General features: G+C 50.2%; 1 protein-coding gene across 1 annotated transcript in view; it reads right to left on the minus strand.

The window, feature by feature from the left end:
* Positions 1-14,462, minus strand: part of LOC104397827 (ran-binding protein 10-like) — a 95,172-nt gene that overhangs the window by 28,875 nt on the left and 51,835 nt on the right. The window contains exons 7-12 of the mRNA XM_010007839.1: positions 13,977-14,161; positions 8,278-8,390; positions 6,608-6,716; positions 5,699-5,847; positions 3,342-3,537; positions 1,424-1,548 (exon numbers count right to left, since the gene is read on the minus strand). Coding sequence (XP_010006141.1) covers positions 1,424-1,548; positions 3,342-3,537; positions 5,699-5,847; positions 6,608-6,716; positions 8,278-8,390; positions 13,977-14,161 — 877 coding nt within the window. The remainder of the gene's footprint in view (positions 1-1,423; positions 1,549-3,341; positions 3,538-5,698; positions 5,848-6,607; positions 6,717-8,277; positions 8,391-13,976; positions 14,162-14,462) is intronic.

A 14,462-nucleotide genomic window follows, 5' to 3' on the forward strand; every position in this document is an offset into this window, starting at 1 on the left:
GGCAACCTGGGCCAGGCTCTCACCACCCTCACACCCAAGAATTTCCTCCTCCTCTCCAACCTCTAGCTCCCCTCTCCCACTTTTAATCCATCCCCCTTGTCCTCTCCCTGCCTGCCCTTGTCCCAAGTCCCTCCCCAGCTTTCCTGGAGCCCCTTCAGGCACTGGAAGCTGCTCTAAGGTCTCCCTGGAGCCTTCTCTTCTCCAGGCTGAACACCCCAACTCTCCCAGCCTGTCTCCAGAGCAGAGCTGCTCCAACCCTTGGATCACCTCCGTGGCCTCCTCTGGACTTTCTCCAGGAACTCCATGTCCTTCTTGTGTTGGAGGCTCCAGAGCTGTGCACAGTTCTCCAGGTGGGCTCTCACCAGAGCAGAGCAGGGGAGAAGAATCTCCTCCCTTGACCTGCTGACCATGCCAAGGGAGGTTCCATGCTCCCCATGAACTCCTTCCCCTCTGGAGCAGGGAGCTGCTCCAAGCTCTGAGTTTATCCCAATAAGAGCTTCTTCTGATCCCTTCAATAGTGGGTTTTTTCACAGCCCCTGGTAGGTACAGGGAAATTTGACCTTGGTTTGTTTAATGCTTGAGGAACACCTACAAACCAAGTGTTCTGAGAAGGAACATGTGACTGGGGCTGCATTACCTTTCCCTGTGTGACACAGCCCACATGGAGACCCCCGCTTAAACAAACCCTGGACTCAAAAAAAAATGCAGAGATGCCAACACCATCTCCCCAGTATGAGGTGGCCACAACAGCCACTGGTACTGGAGGAACACTGAGCTTCAGAAGTAGTGTAGCTAACTCATCCCCTCTCTCCCAGCTAAAGCACCCACCAAAGAGACAGTTCCAGCTGTGCTGAGGACACCACAGCCAGGCCCCAGACAGCCCAGCTCAGTGCAGGTCCTCTGCTGGAGAAGTGTCACAGTGGTGGGGGTTGGAAGGGACCTCTGGAGATCACCTAGTCCAACCCCCATGTTAGAGCAGGACCACCTACAGTAGATCCCACAGGAACACATCCAGGTGGGTTTGGAATGTCTCCAGAGAAGGAGACTCCACCACCTCTCTGGGCAGCCTGTCCCAGGGCTCTGTCACCCTCAGAGTGAAGAAGTTTCTCCTCATGTTTAACTTGAATCTCAGGGCTGCTCTGAGCTGGAATCCACGACCAACACTGAACAGACCTTTGCCTCCTGCTGCTTTCCCTGCTCCACAACATCACCAGCTCTGCTGCAAGGCTGTGACAAACCAGACCCAGCTTTAGTTCCAGGACAGATTCATCTTCCCTGTGAAACAGGCATCTCGAGAACTTCCTTCACTGAGTGAGGAAAGAAACCCAAAGGACATGTTTTTTCCTCGGATCCGATCACAATTTCAACCTCTGATCCCAGCTCCTTCTATTTCCCTTCACCCCTCCTGCCTCTGAGGACCTACCCATGCTGGATTCATCCGTCTGCAGGATCTCTTCATGTTTGTAGGTGCCATTCATGATCCTGGTGGATGAATTCTCCAGGACTCCATTGGGGTAGTGCTCAGCCTCCATCTCCATCTCACTGTCACTGAGGTGGAAGGAGGAAAGAAAGGTCAGATGTCTAAGTAAGACAGGGAGGAAAGGAAGAGCCCATTAACAGCCAGTAAGCCAGGAAAGGCGCCAGCAGGACATCAGGAGAACCAGATGGTCTAATGCAGATTCCCAAAAGTTCTTGCAGGCTTCTGAAGGCAACTGATGAAACAGGTTTTTGTCCTGAAAGTGCCTGTCAGAATTCCAGGTGTGGGGGCTTCTCATTTTCCCTTCAGGAAGCAGGGCCTGGGGTCAGCAAGCACAGTCAGACCCAAACAGAACATCCTCAAGAGGAGGAAAATCTTGGCACCAACCCTTGCAAAAAGGGACATCAGTGCAAGGGCTCCAGGCTTGAATGGTGAAGAGAACAGGCTGAATGAGACTGCTGATTAATTGCTGATTAACTGCTGATTAATTGCTGATTAACTGAAATTATGAGAAAATCTTATGGGACTTGGGCTCTACATTAAAAAAAGAATCCTAAACCCAGCATTATCAAATGATTTGGCAAGGGGAGTGTTTCTCCCTCAGGTAGGAGGTGTCTGGCTCTCCAGGGGTCATGATAGAGGCTACAAACTGTCCTGCAAACTCTGCTCAACACTGTGCTTAGAAGGTAATTGCCAGCTGCAATTAGCAAGTTCTCTTAATCACCAGGACATCTCTGCTCCAGCAGGGCCTCGGGCAGCCCAGCAACACCAACCTGGAAAATGAGCCCAAAGGAGGCTCAGTTCTCACAGGGTCACAGAGTGGTGGGGTTGGGAAGGACCTCTGGAGATAATTCAGTCCAACCCCCTGCTAGAGCAGGGTCACCTGCAGTAGAACCCACAGGAACACACACAAGTGGGTTCTGAAAGTCTCCAGAGAAGGAGACTCCAAAAGAGACTCCACCACCTCCCTGGACAGCCTGTCCCAGGGCTCTCCTCAACAGAGTTCAAGATGTTCCACCAACCAGTAAATGAACTAACCCCTCTCCTGGGAGGAGGAGGCTCTTCCTGAACGACCTGCTGTCTCAAGGGTGAAACAAACCACTGTCAATTCAGAAGCTCATCTGGAAACAGATGGAGGTGGCCCAAGAATCACAGAATAGTCATGGTTGGAAAGGACATCTGAGATCACTGTGTCCAACCATGAAGAAAAAACAACCAAAAAACCCCCAAAAAACTCCACCCCAAAAAAACCCACAACCTACAACCTCAGCCACTAGAGCTTGCCCTGAAGTTCCTCATCTACACGTTTCTTGAATACATGCAAGGATGGTGACTCCACCACCTCCCTGGGCAGCTGTTCCATCCTGACCACTCTTTCAGTAAAGAAATCCTTTCTAGTATCCAATTTAAACCTCCCCTGCTGCAACTTCAGGCCACTTCCTCTGGTCCTGTCCTTATTCACATGGGAGAAGAGCCCAGCACTCAGAAGAACACTCAGGAGAGCAACACACCAGCCCAGCAATGGCTCGAGCTGCAGTGACCAACTGGCTGAGGCAGAAGGAACAACAATGGGCTCAGTGGGACAGTTTCTGTGCCAACTGCCCTGGTGGGCTCTGCTGACACCCCTTTGATGGGACAGTTTGGTGTCTGAAACAAGAGCATCATCATATTCCTGATGAGCCACCAAGACTGAGACAGAGCACGGGCACTGGAACGGGCTCGTGTCTACTGGAAATAACAGGGAGCCAGCAGATATGAAGAGTTATTCTGTTCCAAGGACAGGTGCCCTTGTGGCTCCTCAGACTGAGTCCTCTCCCACCATCTCACTCTCTTCAGGCATCTACAGAGAAATAAAAAAATATACCTGGTTTCTTGGTTACTCGTACTACTGTGCTGCTGGGATTTGGTAGAATCTGTAGAATTGGACTCAGAGTAGTTCACTGAGGAGGGGGAGGAGGAGGAGGAAGATGAAGATGATGAACTCAGTGTTGGGTATTTACTGTGACTCTGTTTGCTTTTTGTGGACATGACTCCATTGCTACAGGTTGGACTATCTGCTCCTGAAAGTCAAGAAGAAAGGGAAAATGAGACCAGACCAACAATACTGGGAAGTCAACAGTTTAGCAGGGCCCACAGGAGGGCAACAAACCAAGACTGAGGATCTTTGATGACTTCATTGTTCTTGAATTCCATGGGGTTTAGAGAAAACACAAATGAATATGGCAAGAAGCCCAGTGCTCACCAGCAACATCTGAGCTTAAGGAAGCTCTAAAAATGGGCTGTAAATACCAGATGGGCAGAACCAGCTCCCACTGATCAGTGCTGAAACATGAAGCACAGCTTGGGAAGAAGTTCTGAAACACTCTTCTCACAGACCCAAGGATTTTTCATAAATGCTCTGCCCAGGAAAACTCTGAGAGCAGAGGTGAAAACTGGGCCACCAGAACTCCCTGCAAGTAGAACTTCCCAGGCTTACAACCTGGCTTACATGAGGGATACACTTGGTTCACACACACACAACACTCACCAAATAACAATCCTCTTGAAAATCCCAAGCAGACCTTCCCTGTTCAGATTCTCCTCCTCACTGAGAGGAGAGTCAGGCCTGAAATCTCATCCTCTCCCCCAGGAGAGGTGCCCATTGAGCTGTGGGACCCACTGACATGGGACACAAACCTTTGGTCATTACCAGGGATGCAGAAATGACTGGCAGAACTAACAGGGACTATTTAATACCAAGGGAACTGCAAATCATTAAGGGCTAAGCCCTACACAGATCTCAGTTATGGGCTTGTCTTCCTCATATGAGGTCAATGGGTATTTTCATGCATGGTTGAAAACAGGGATTACCCAGAGCTTTCATGGACTGATGGAACCATTCTGAAAGTCCAGTCAGAGCAACATACCCAGGGTTTCTCACAACACAATAGAGGAAAACAAAGAGGCTGGCTTGGGAAGGTGAGGGATAGCTTGGAGGCACTCAAGGAATTGTCTTCCTTGCCTTTAAATGTTTGCCTGTCCACAGTTCATGGCTGTGAGCAGCTCAGGGCTCAGTGAAGCAGGTCAGAGTGTTTCCAGGGGCTCTGTAGGTGACAATCCCTGGCGAACTCCATCCTCAAAGCTGTAGGGAAGATAGCTTGGGTGTCCTGGTTTGTTCTGCCCTTTCCACTACAAGTTTAATTTCCCAAACTGCCAAGAGATGATGCTTCAGAGATGGGTTTGTGGGTACAGGACAGTTCCCTTCTCACACCCCTTCACAGAATCCCAGGCTGGTTTGGGTTGGAAGGGACCTAAAAGCTCATCTAGATTCAATCCCCCTGCCATGGTCCCACCAGCCGAGGTTGTTCCAAGCTCCATCCAAGTTGCCCTTCAACACTGCCAGGGATGGGGCAGCCACAGCTTCCCTGGGCCATTCTGGGCCAAGCTCTCACCACCTTCACAGAGAAGAATTGCTTCCTAATGTCTCACCTAAATCTCCCCTCTTTCACCTTAAAACCATTACCCATGTTTAGAGCTTGCAAGGTAAAAGTCCATGGAGAAAAGGAGCAGCTCCCTCACCCAAGGCATCCCCTTAACCTTCTGCCCAGCTGGCCAGAACAGGGAATCTGCTGCTGGGTCCTTACTGGAAACCAATTTCTCCTTGGTCAGTGAAAACTCCTCTGAGTTTCTCCTCAGTCAGTGGAACACTGAGTCACTGGTGGCTGCACTAGAAGGCCACCTTCAGAAACTTCTTTATTCTGAAAAAAATCCACTCTGCAGCCAATTGTCTGTGGAAAAGAACTGATGGAAAACTCAGCCTGGAGAGAAGAGAAGGCTCTGGGGAGACCTTATAGCACCTTCCAGTGCCTGAAGGGGCTCCAGGAAAGCTGGGGAGGGGCTTTTCATCAGAGCAGATGGTGACAGGACAAGGGGGGATGGTTTTAAACTGAGAGAGGAGAGATTTAGGTGAGATACTAGGAAGAAATTCTTCACTCTCAGGGTGGTGAGGAACTGGGATGGGTTGCCCAGGGAGGTTGTTGATGCCCCATCCCTGGAGGTTTTTAAGGCCAGGTTGGAGGAGGTTTTGTGCTGATTCTATGACTCCAGGTATGTCCTCCCAGCTGCTCACGAGAAACACAAGGAGCGTTTCACAGAAGAACAGACAGAAAGCAGCAGGTGATGGACAGCACTTGACCTTCAACATCTGCTGTTCTCACCCGGAGCCCCAGAACCCCCACTTACCAGTACTATGGACGTGTGAGTTGCTTGATCCATGTCTGGGACTCAAGCTGGGGGAGCCGGGGTAACTGTCCTGGGACCTGGGGCTGCGGGCACCGAAGCAGCGCACCTCGCTGTCCGTCCCGTTCACCATCTCCACGAACTGCCGGCACCTGGTTTCATGGGAGGGGAGAGGGAGGAAGGGCTGTGTGACAGCCTGGGTGCTCTGCCTTCAGCTCCTGCTGAGTGGAGAAGTCCTAAAAACTGCCTAGGAGTGAAATCTTGGCTTTGGGAAAGACATTTCAGCCTGCTGCTTGTACCTCCGGGGTGCGAGTGCCCCAACAAGGGGATGGGAGGAAGGAGTTCAGGGCCTGCCCCTTTGGTGCTGATCCATGTGGAGACATTCCCAAAAGGAAGTTTATTTCCACTGCATGAAGAAGAAGCTGCTCCTTTACTCCAGTACCTTTCCAGGTACTCCAAACTGAATGGTGGGGCTTGTTTTCAAGGAGAAGATACTAAAACTGCCAAGTGTCACAGTTTCCCCACTACTCCAACAACCTAGAAATACTGGTGGCCAGGGGAAAATGGACAGGGAAGGGTAACAAATGCAATATCCACAGTTACAGGGAGGACAGGTCCCCATGTAGCCTTACTGGGAACTGTCCTTCCACAACAGATGAGGATGGGAAGCCCCACCTCATGAGGAAAAGCCACACTGAAGCTGAGCAGCAACCAAAGGGCTACGTCTCCATTGCTCCCACCACTGCACAAAGAACTGGACCTGTGTCCTCTCCCACCTGCTCCCAAAGGGTCCTCAACCAGTTGGAACTGAGACCAAGGTGTGGAGCTGGACTGGGTGGCTGGACAGCCTCTTTCCCCTCTCCTTCATCTACACATTTCAGCATCAGGGAGCAGAAAGCCATTCATACTTACTTTAACATGAAGAGCAGGTTGGGGTTATGTTCTAGGAGGCCAGGGTAGAGCTGCTGGGTGGCTTCTATAGCCTCTCCCACTCTGCCTGCTAATACTAGCTTCTGTATTCCTGAAAGTAAAAGGAGACCTACTGACACACAGGACTGGCCACCAAGAAGGACCAGAGGATTGTCTCACACATGTCTCACAGCTCCCCACTACCACCCTCAGGAGAACTGGGGACCACATTTTGTTTCTTATGGATGAGGGTGAAGAAAAGCCTGGGAAAGTGAGGGACAATCTGTCAGTAGCTCAGAAACACCAAGAGCAGAAGGACATGAAGGATGAGGCAGGTGCTCTGGACTTCAATCCTTCAGTCAGAGCTAAGCAGCAATGGAAAAGTGTAGGACACAATGGGTGGGAGCAAAGAGGCTGCTGGGGAAATGACCATTTCAAGGACACCCCCATGTTACATCTTCTGGCTGGTTCATGCCTGGAAGCCTATATATGGCTGAGCATCACCCTTAGGTGATGAGACCTTGGCCCAGGTTGCCCAGGGAAGCTGTGGCTGCCCCATCCCTGGCAGTGCTGAAAGGCAGGATGGATGGGGCTTGGAGCAGCCTGGGCTGGTGGGAGGTGTCTCTGCCCATGCAGGGGTTGGGAATAGATGATCTTTAAGGTCCTTTCCAAATCAAACCATCCAATGATTCCATGAAACCCATCCCAGCAAGCCCACTGCCTGAGGCCAGGGATGTGTAACACAGGACCTGGAAAGCTCAAAGCCCATCAGCACTAACGAGCAGCAACTGCAGGTTATTCCGGGTACCCAGCAGAGTCCCCAGATGAACCTGAGCTGGCTGAGCATGGGCAACGTATGGAAGCAAAGCACAAAGGGACACAGTCACATGAGGAACAGCTCACAAAGGGCAGGGACATGCACAGAGCAGAAGGCAGCCTGGGCTCAACAGGCAGGAGAATACAGAACACACACCAATGTTCTGTGCCCCTGCAGCCCCAGCCTGTGCACAGAGAAGCTACAAAAAGGGGTAGAGCAGAGAGAGCTGCAGGCCTTGCTCTGCAGGAACCACCCAACTGACCACAGGCTGGTTTGGGTTGGAAAAGGACCTTAAAGATCATCCAGATCCAACCCCCTGCATGGGCAGGGACACCTCCCACCAGCCCAGGTTGCTCCAAGCCCCATCCAACCTGCCCTTCAACACTGCCAGGGATGGGGCAGCCACAGCTTCCCTGGCAACCTGGGCCAGGCTCTCACCACCCTCACACCAAAGAATCTCTTCCTAACGTCTTAACTTGGCACTGCCTCCAAGAAAGGACCTTCTGTCCTGGATATCACGTTCAGTCTGATGTGTGGTCTCAGAGCTGAGTCACCCCATCCATCTATTCCTGTACTCAGCTCCTCATTCTCAACAAGACTGAGGAGAATTTGCGAAGCTGATAAGAAACCAAACTTCTCCTCCAGCAGCAGGTCAGTGCTCCAGGCAGGCAAAGGGGAGAGCAGGGCAGCTCTGCAGGCAGAGATGGCAGAGCATGGAGGGGACACACTGACCCTGGGAGAAGTGCCCTGAGCAGAGGTCCTCCACTCTACTGACTCAATGCCACCAGTGTGCTGTGGACACTGTGGAATAAGGTGATATGTGCCCCAGTGGGGAATGTCCACCCCAGAGACTTACTTTGTCTGTTCTTTATTGAGGTCTGTTCTTCCTGGATTGTGGTGTCTGTGACTCTGGCAAAGGCAGTTGCTGTTGAACAGTACCCATGATGGACCAGATACGATGACACCATGCTAGAAAGGAAGACAACAAAGAGATGAAGAGGAGGTGGTAAAGCAGGGAGGGATCACACTGGAGATAATTATTTTTATTAGAAAAATAAAAATAGCACAACAGAAGGTGCAATTTCAGTGACCAAACTCAGCTTGCTCAGGACATAACCAGGGTCCAGACAGTGTTAATTTCCTAGATACCTACCTGGGCCTCAGCAAACAGAAAGGAGGTTCTAAATACACCTTAAGGAATAAAAATAATAATAGAACGGTTTGGGTTGGAAGAGACCTTAGAGATCATCTAGATCCAACCCCCCTGCATGGGCAGGGACACCTCCCACCAGCCCAGGTTGCTCCAAGCCCCATCCAACCTGCCCTTCAACACTGCCAGGGATGGGGCAGCCACAGCTTCCCTGGGCAACCTGGGCCAGGGTCTCAATAATAATAATAACAGGAAAAATACATGTAAGACTCCCAGTGCATGTACATGAGTGATGCCTGCTGTCCAAGGGGCACCTGTCAGAGCCCAGTACTGTGTCCCTGCCACTCACACCCTACAGAGACATAAAATCTGAACCTCAGGGAGCCTCAAGGCTTTCAAGTATATCTTAAAAACAGATCCTGGCCCTGGATTTCTTCCATCCTTTATTTTGCCAACAATTGTACCTTTGGTAGTTGAATGAATTTACAGTCACAGATACTGCTCTTTAACCAAGACAAGCAGCCAGCTATGATTTTACAAACAATAACACATTTTTGAGGTGCATTTTCCAAAAAATGTTGAGGGAGAGGTAGCATTACTGCCAGAACACACACACAACAAAAGCACCTTCCTGAACAGACCATTTCCAAAGCCTCTGGGCCTTCCCAGGACATGGTGGGTAAATGTAAATGCACAGGGTTTTGAGGCTTCCAGTGATGAGTCTCAAACCAGGCTGCTCATGGTGAAGCTGGTATTGATCCCATCAAGCCACAGCTCAAAACATGCATTGAGGAGGAACGTCTTTACCCTGAGGGTGGCAGAGCCCTGGGACAGGCTGCCCAGGGAGGTGGTGGAGTCTGGAGACATTCCAAACCCCCCTGGACACCATCCTGTGCACCCTGCTCTGAGTGACCCTGCCCTGGCAGGGGGGTTGGACTAGATGATCTCCAGAGGTCCCTTCCCACCCCTGACACTGTGATTCTGTGATTCAACTTTGCTACTTCCAACACAAGAACCAAGTATTTGATGAGCCAGCAATAATTTCCACATGTAACATCACAAGCAGGTGTGTGATTTTGAAAAACTTGTTTTAAAATCATGTGCTTGTGACCACTGTTGGAAAAAAGACCCAGGGGCACCCTTCCTGAGGTTCTGGGGCAATATTATTGCACTCCACTGGGACCTATGGGACATTTTCATGCAGACAACAAAACCTTTCTGAATCCCAGGTTCTCCAAGGGGAGCTTTTATCCTCTGGGAGCCAAGCTTGAAACCTGCTGAGAGCAAAAGGACTCAAAAAACTTCTGACAAGGGCAGGGAGTGACAGGATGAGGAGGAGCAGCTTTAAACTGCAAAAGAGGCCAGTGCCTGAAGGGGCTCCAGGAAAGCTGGGGAGGGACTTGGGACAAGGGCAGGGAGGGAGAGGACAAGGGGGAAGGGATTAAAACTGGAAGAGGGAGATTTAGGTGAGACATGAGGGAGAAATTCTTGAGTGTGAGAGTGGTGAGAGCCTGGCCCAGGTTGCCCAGGGAAGCTGTGGCTGCCCCATCCCTGGCAGTGTTGAAGGGCAGGTTGGATGGGGCTTGGAGCAGCCTGGGCTGGTGGGAGGTGTCCCTGCCCATGCAGGGGGTTGGATCTGGATGATCTTTAAGGTCCTTCCAACCCAACCCAGTCTGGGACTCTATGATTCTATGAGGAACTGCTGACACCTGCACCAGGCATGTCAGATGACACTAATCTAGGGAACTCAAGGAACAAACAAAGGGATCTCCTGGTCCTGATGCAGAAGAATCAACTGCTTTTGCACAGGCAAGTCATGGCACTCTGACTTGGTGACACTTTTGGAGGGAGTCTGGAAGCAGGCAGAGAAGAGACCTTTTAGCAGTCCACTTGGTTTTCCAAAGATGTTTCACAGAGTGTTTCTGCAAAGCCCCTGAAAGACCCTGTGTTACCATGTGATGAAGGAACAGTCCAACTGGGTAAATATTCCATTAAAGAATGGGGTGGGAAAAGATGGTCAGTTTTACCAGGGAAAGGGAAAAATACTTGATTACTGCAGGATCCTGTGCTCTTAACAGAGTCATAAAACCAAACCTGCCAGCCCAGTGCCCTCCCCAGGGGTTTTTTATGTTCACAGGTGCAGGACACACACTTTGTTCTGATTAAGTTGCCTTCTGAGCACAAATTATTTCCATTCAAGTATCAGGGAACCTCTTCCTTCTCCTTCCCTGCTAAGCAAGCTTTCCAAAAGCAGATCCTTCTGCTGCCTGACAGGGTGCAGTGAATGACCCCAGAAACTCCACAATCCACCACATCAGAGTGAGAATTAATGCTCAAGTCAACACTGCCAAGTGTCTGAGCACAACCCAGGCTGGCCCAGAGCAAACATACAATTAGCCCAGGACATGCACCTCCCAACTGGCTAAAGGAAATACCTAGAAAGTTAAAGGCACTTGGGACACAGGGAATGATCTTCTCCCCCACAACCCTTGCAGCTTCCAGGGAAGTGTCAGACACTTCCTGTTCCAGAGCAGTATTTTCTCTACGTTGTAGCTCAAACACATTTTTCTTTCTATTAATATCTCCAGTCACCTTTTGAATCCAAGATGTTTTCAGGGAGCATGGAAAAAACACTCTTTTGTTCTTTCTAACTGTGCCATCTGGTGAACTTCACTCGGTGCCTTTTAATTCTTGCAGACGAGAAGACAAGGAACAGTTGTTCCCTCAGCATCCTCTCCAGGCAACTTGAGATCATTTTTCCACACTCCTGCCTTTCCCCTCACAACCGCATCCTCAGTGCTGTGGGGCTGTAGGTTTGTTCCTGGCCTTACACCCACCTCATGGGCTTTCACCCATGCTTTTCTTACTTCTACATATTTCTGGGGAGAAGGACCCAAAGCATCACACGCTGGTCACATTAAGGCTGCACTGCATATTCACACAGTGACAGAATTCTTTGACTCCTCTAAAAAATCCTGCTATTATTATTTTTTTCCCTGCTTGCTACAAAATAAATGAGCTGACATTTCCATGCAATGATCCATCACAACCCACAGGTCTCATTCCCTCCTGAAGGGCCCCTTCTTCCCAGTCATTTCTGAACACCCGCAGCAGCACCGACACTGCCAGCAAACCTCCCATGCACAACCCCACAGCTGCCCCTCCAACAATCCCCCACTCACTCATTCCCCCTCCTGTCTCTCTTTAAACAGACTCCCCACCTTAATTTGAAGCAGGAAAACTTATCAAGGACTTCCAAGACAAAGTCAGCAGCCCAAGCAGCAAATCCAAGTGCTTGCTGGCTCCTCTTTGTAAATCCCACATCCTATTTTCCTACCTGCCCAGTGCACCCACCCTGCAGGGGTGCTCTGATGAATCTGTCCATGGAGATTCTCTCCACCCATCACAGCCTGACTCTCCTCTGAAACCCATCATGAAACATGGCACCATAAGCACCATCTTCCCCTTCTCTTGAACCAGTTGAGAGAGAATCACAGGATCACAGCATGTCAGGGGTTGGAAGGGACCTCCAGAGATCATCAAGTCCAACCCCCTGCCAGAGAGGACCAAAACCAGGGCAGGTCACTCAGAAAGGCATCCAGGCAGGGCTGGAAAGGCTCCAGAGAAGGAGACTCCAACACCTCTCTGGGCAGCCTGTCCCAGGGCTCTGTCACCCTCACAGCAAAGAAGCTCTTCCTCATGTTCAGGTGGAACTTCCTGGGCTCCAGATTGAATCCATTGCCCCTCGTCCTGTCCCAGGGCACAAGTGACAAGAGCTTGTCCTGCCTTCTTGCTGCCCTCATGTATTGAGAGACATTCATTAGATCCCCCCTCAGTCTTCTCCTCTGCAGACTGAGCAGCCCCAGGTCTCTCAGCCTTTCCTCCTCAGGCAGGTGTTCCAGTCCCTCCATCATCCTCAGAGCCTCTGTTGGACTCTCTCCAGTAGATCCCTGTCCCTCTGGAACCGGGGAGCCCAGAACTGGACACAACACTCCAAGTGAGCTCTCACCAGGGCTGAGTAGAAGGGGAGGAGAAGCTTGGTTTCAGAGCCAGAAGCTCACCTGCTTTCTCCTGGAGTCCCATTCAGCCTTTAAGTAAATATCTGGGTCCAGAGAATTTCTCCTCCTCCCCTCACTTAATTCTCCCTGAGCTTCTTTGACAACCATTTCAATCCCAGGCACAGTCCCTGCCAAAAGCCTCACAAAGCAGCATCCCAGCATGACAACCCACCTGATTTCTGGACACATCTGCAAAGAACTCAGTTGGATATGGTCTTATTTTCCCCCAGGTCTCTTTTGATACAGAAATCCTCTACTGGCCCTACAAACCCCCTGGCAGGCCTCCTGCTTCTGGCTTCTTCAAGAAAGATATTACTACTGTTGTCAACAGCTTCTGATTTTCCAAGTCTTTGCTGGTTGGTGTAAATTATCTGCAAATAACTAAGTGGCACCAAAGTAGAACAGTCCCATGTACGTGCTGATGGCTGTAGGTGAGGCTGCTGGGTGACAGGGACCAGGAGTTTAGGGCAAGAATGTAACAAACAGGTGAAACACAGAGAGAAAAGGAACAGCCACAGAGTTGGGGGGGTTAAAAATCCAGCTGTGGAATTGGCCTCCCTAATTATGGTGAATATTCAACTTGTATCTTTTCAAACCCACTTAGACTCAAACCACCACCACAAGTCCCACAGTTTCATAAACCTCATGAAAACAGGAATTATTTTCTTTTTAAGCCAGAAGGTGCTTTTTTTCTAATTCTTGTGTTTTGAGAAACAGCAAAGAATCACTTCCCAGCCATGCTCTTCGTGGTGTAAACAACTGAGAGCTCAAGTCCACCTCCCTCAACTGCCTCTTTCCAAGCTGTGGAGCCTTAGCCAACTCTTTCTTCAGGCAGAAGTTACTCCTGACCTCTGACCACTGCTGTGACCTGTCCCCATCGAGTTTCACTCCATCCTTTTGCACTGGGCAGTGCATTCAATAGCCATGAATGGATGAGGTGGGATAATTGTGTTTTCAGGTGGGCTGGGTTTGGGAGCCTTTGGCTTAAGGCTCTTCCTCCCTCTTCCATTTCTGAATTCAGCTGACTTACAGCCTGGCTTTTCTCCTGTGGGAATTTTTATGGTGTCCCCTCCTCTCCCCCTCCCTCAGTGCATCACCCCAAAGTGTATATTTTTCCATTCCTACAAGATTTCATGCAGACTTTGGCTGAAAACTTCTCCCACAGCTTTCACATTTGAAACAGCAGTAACTTACACAGGGAAGATGATTAAACAACAAAACAGAGGGTCAAGCAAGCTGAGCAGAATGCACTGGCTGGCCAGTTTTGCCAAGAGAAGGCATAAATTAGCATTAAAAATCAAGTCTTTCAAGCCCAGGAGAAGGAAAGGAGGTGAGCATCAGACTTACTTCTGCAGCATGGCTTGCCACTCGCCCAGCCTGTCTCCGATGGGGAACCGCTTGATGGTGCTCTGGATCTTGGCCCTCCACTCCCTCATGTAGTCCTCAATGTCAAACACAAATGGCTGCTGCCCAAAGTTGGCATCCACGATCTCTCCTGGAGTCTGGAGACCCACTGTAGGGTAGAGGTTTGACTGGGAAGGAAAAGAAACCTGTGTTCAATCCACTTCTGGTGCCAGTCCTGTGGTTTGCTCTTGGAATGGAAACGTGACACGGAGCAGGAAACGTGACAGGGCAGCAGCCCTGCAGCTGCATCTCAAGGAACCCCACGACTTATTGTGCAGGTATTAAAAGTTACTGCACAACCCCAGAGCAATGGGATCAGTCCCCCAGTGGGATCAGGCTGTGACCAGTGCCACCACTGCTGTCCAGGGAGGGTCCAAAAATCAAACCAAAGTTCAAAAGCCAGCAAATAATAATAAAAAAAACCCCAAA

This window comes from Chaetura pelagica, unplaced genomic scaffold (genome assembly GCF_000747805.2).
Source record: "Chaetura pelagica isolate M959 unplaced genomic scaffold, ChaPel_1.0 scaffold911, whole genome shotgun sequence".
NCBI lineage: Eukaryota > Metazoa > Chordata > Aves > Apodiformes > Apodidae > Chaetura > Chaetura pelagica.